The sequence below is a fragment of the Galeopterus variegatus genome, unplaced genomic scaffold (genome assembly GCF_000696425.1).
Source record: "Galeopterus variegatus unplaced genomic scaffold, G_variegatus-3.0.2 Scaffold1432, whole genome shotgun sequence".
Lineage (NCBI taxonomy): Eukaryota > Metazoa > Chordata > Mammalia > Dermoptera > Cynocephalidae > Galeopterus > Galeopterus variegatus.
The window spans coordinates 43,575-47,391 of record NW_007727543.1 but is presented as its reverse complement, the minus strand read 5'-3'; the positions used below and the strand labels follow the sequence as shown (position 1 = coordinate 47,391).

At 41.7% G+C, this 3,817-nt stretch overlaps 1 protein-coding gene across 1 annotated transcript; it reads left to right on the top strand.

Moving 5' to 3' along the window:
- Positions 1-1,656: 1,656 nt before the first annotated feature.
- EIF2S3 (eukaryotic translation initiation factor 2, subunit 3 gamma, 52kDa) lies at positions 1,657-3,487 on the top strand. The gene is given in 10 exon segments (XM_008576960.1): positions 1,657-1,935; positions 2,108-2,145; positions 2,147-2,329; positions 2,331-2,419; positions 2,422-2,661; positions 2,664-2,787; positions 2,789-2,850; positions 2,853-3,163; positions 3,165-3,258; positions 3,261-3,487. Coding segments are annotated over 10 exon segments (1,647 nt in total).
- The last annotated feature ends 330 nt before the right edge of the window (positions 3,488-3,817 follow it).

Genomic DNA, 3,817 nt, shown 5'->3' with positions numbered 1-3,817 from the left:
ATTTTTTCCTTTGTCAATTACAGAAGCACTTCCTAAGTGCCTGCTTATGCGTCCCCTCTTCCTTGCTCCTCCCCCTCTTCCTCCCTTCCTTCTTTCACTCCCTCCCTCCCTCTCTTTTCTTCCTCGTCTTCCTCCTTCCCTTCGTCCTCCCCCCCCATCCCCACCCCCCTCTCTCTCTGTAATTTGGAATTGTCAGGAAATACTGGTATGCTGGGAAGAAAAGGTTAACCTGCATGATATACGTGGAGATACAATTTTTAGAGAATTAAAGTTTAACAAAGCATATTAAAAAGTGTTTCTCAAAACACGTTCCATGGAACACAGATTGCGTAGGATGTGCTGGTAAAAACCAACCAACCAAAGGAAGAGGTTTCACTCTCATTTACTTGGGGAAATGTCATAAGTGCTGCATGTGGTATCTACCTCTTATAGATTTGCAATGTCCATTAGCATATCAAAATCTCCGAGAAGTACTTCAGTAAAGAAACATTTACGTTTGTTTAAACTTCAAGTGGGGTCTGCGAACTTAGCTGGATGTTTGAATAGTTTTCTTATTGGTCTGTGGCAAGTACTGCAATGAACTGGGTAAGCACTTAGAGACTTTAGAGAAATTTGACAGAATAGCTCAGTGTTTGTTGACCCTAATAATACAAAAAAACTGTAGTATTTTTGTGCCTTTTAAAATTTTATCTGATAATTTTTACTGTATTTTATAAAAAATTGGTCTGATACAAATTGAAAATTAAAAACAAACAAACAAACAAAAAAAAAAATGGCCTTTCACCACACAGAGTTTGAGAAGCACTGGTTTAAAACCATTTTCCCCAGATCTATTAGACCAAAGAAACCCTATTAAGCCTTCCTATTAATAGCCTAAGGAACTTAAGTTTTGCAGACTGCATTTTGGGAAATACTGTGCAAAAATTTAACCAGACATAATCCAATCTTTCTTTAATAATTTCAAAAGCACTTCAGGATTTTGAATGCCTCTGGTTCATAATCTAGAACCCCAATTTTCACCGTGCTGAAGCTGGGTGTAGTCTTAGTTACTAAACATGTGTACAGCACGGATGACCAGGCTGCAGTGTTTGTCATGTGAAGAGCTGAAGGGAGAATATTAATGGCCCTGACAACCTGAGCAAGGAGTAAAATTTGCAAAAAGCAAAAACATTTTAAAAAGGAGAGACATGAGATGATGTACTTAGCGCTAATTAAAATTTCATGCTTAGAGAAATCAAATACTCACGTTTTAAAGAAATTTCAGGCTGTAATATGTTATGAAAATTATATTTTATTTTATCATTCCTTCAAATCTGAGTTGAAAGGATTTTCTTTTTAAAAGATATCCTTATTTCCCCAAAATTACCTTAGTTCAATGCTGATTTAATCTCATCATTATTAATTCAAATCTTCAAAGTTAAAAGAAACCAGTTTCTCCCATGATCATGAGGGGAAATGGCTTTATTTTAAAATCTACCATGTGATTGCTTTTTCAAGTTCTCTCTGCCCACCTGCTGGTCCTTTGCGGTTCCTTAGCTCCTGTTCCTTCCCTTTCATCCACTGACTTGTATTTTAGGAAGCTGGGAACTTCATTTTCCAGATATTCGTATTCATCGGCTTTCTGTTAGGTTCTGCCCTGGGAAGCCCTGACGGGAGATGGGGAGGCAGGCGGAGGACAGCGGTGGCCCCCTCCCTGCCGCTGCCTTGGGTGGGCTGCTGCGGCCGCTGAGGACGCCCACGTGGAGTCTCTTGCTCAGCCCAGCACCAGCTCAGCACCAGCTCAGCACCTCCTCTGTGCCCCTGCACCAGGCACACAAGCCCTCTACCGCCCAAGGCTCTCACCTGGCAGTTCCAGCATCAGCCCGTGGGCCCCTCCCAGGTGGTCCCACGACCCCCCAGGAAGCCCCCAGCATCACAGCAGAGAGGGGACTCCTGGTAACCCTTCCTCTCTCTTACATTCCCCAGCCCTAGCATTGTTAGTATTTCATCAAAGCATTATTATTTGGGTTATTTCATCTTCTGATTTTGTTCTTTTATCCTTTTTAATACTCTGGTAACTATTACCTGTATTAAATCCTCTCTAGGTACCCATTTGAAAACCATTCAGGTTGGGCAAGATGGTGGGGGCGAGGCTGGCATGGTGGTGTCAGCTGCATCTCTCTCGCCAGGATCTCGCCACCTTGGATGTTACCAAGTTGATGGCACTTTCACACCAAGTTATCAGCAGACAAGCCACAATTAACATAGGTACAATTGGGAAATCCACAAATGTAAAAGCTATTTCTGGAGTTCATACTGTCAGGTTCAAAAGCAAAATGAAAGAAATATTATAGTCATCTTAGATATGCTAATGCTAAGAATTATAAACTTGATGCCCCAAGTAATCCTCGGCAGGAGTGTTACAGATCCTGTGGAAGTACTACCCCCATGGGTCTCCTACAGACGGTCCAGGGACCAGAGGGGGCTTCAAGTCAGCCAGGCACGTCTCCTGTGTTGACTGCTGCGACGTGGCACTGTGCGGCACTCAGGGACGCAGCTTTTCTGTGGGCGGCTGGTATGAATCTTGCCCTCAACCTCAGACTCCCCAACACCTGGCTGCTATAGAAATCATGAAACTGAAGCATATTTCAACTTTAAAAAATAAAACTGATTTGGTAAAAGAAAGTCAGCTAAAGAGCAGTGTGAACAGATCCTTGCATGTGTACGAGGTACAGTAGCAGAAGGAGCTCCCCTTATTCCAATTTCTGCTCAGCTGAAATACAATACTGAAGTTGTCTCTGAGCACATAGAAAATTCTGGTACTCCCAAGCGACTTTCCTTCAGAACCCCGACTCATGGTTATTAGGTCCTTTATGTCAATCAACCTGGCTGGGAAGTAGAGGACTTTAAGGGAGGTGTAGCTGGTGGTAGAATTCTGAAAGGGATACTAAAGGTGGGCCAGGAGATAGAAGTCAGACCTGGTATTGTTTCCAAAGATAGTGAAGGAAAACTCACGTGTAAACCAATCTTTTCCAAAATTGTATCACTTTTTGTGGAAAATAATGACCTTCAGTATACTGTTCTAGGGGGTCTTACTGGAGTTGAAAGGAAAATTGATCCCACTTTGTGCTGGGCTAACAGAAGAGTGGGGCAGGTACTTGGTGCAAAAGTAAAGTTGGAGCTTTACTGAGGTCTTCATAGAATTGGAAATTTTCTGTTTCCTGCTGAAACAGCTTCTAGGTATATACCCTGAAGGGGACGAGAAAGCAGCAAAGATGCAAACTCTAAGAATGAAGTGCTCCTGGTGAACACAGGATCCCTGTCAATGGGAGGGACAGTTAGTGCCATCTAGGCCGATCTGGGAAAAATCGTTTTGACTAGTCCTGTGTGCACAGAAGTAGGAGAAAAAACTTCCCTTAGCTGAAGAGTTGAGAAACACTGGTGTTTAATTGGTTGGGGTCAGACAAGAACGGGAGTGACAATCAAGCCAACAGTGGCTGATAACTGAAGAATCGCAGTTAAATAATACATTTGAATGCAGTCAGAATTTCTTAACAGCTGAGGTGTATATTTTCAAAGTGATACTAGGGAATTAATTTCACAGCTCATTACCTTAGTAGGTAGCTGTAGGGTTATTCTCATTTTTTGGTGATGAAAATTTAACCTCTAGTACTAAAACAGGGTCTAAAATAAATGTAAAAGTTGGCATAATGTTGAATTGAATTTACATTTTAGCAGAAGTTAAGCATTCCAAAATAATGTCTAATTTATACATCAATGCAGGTTTGAAATGAAACTTGTTTGATATAACCAGACTTTGCTGTAGCGTGAATATTAC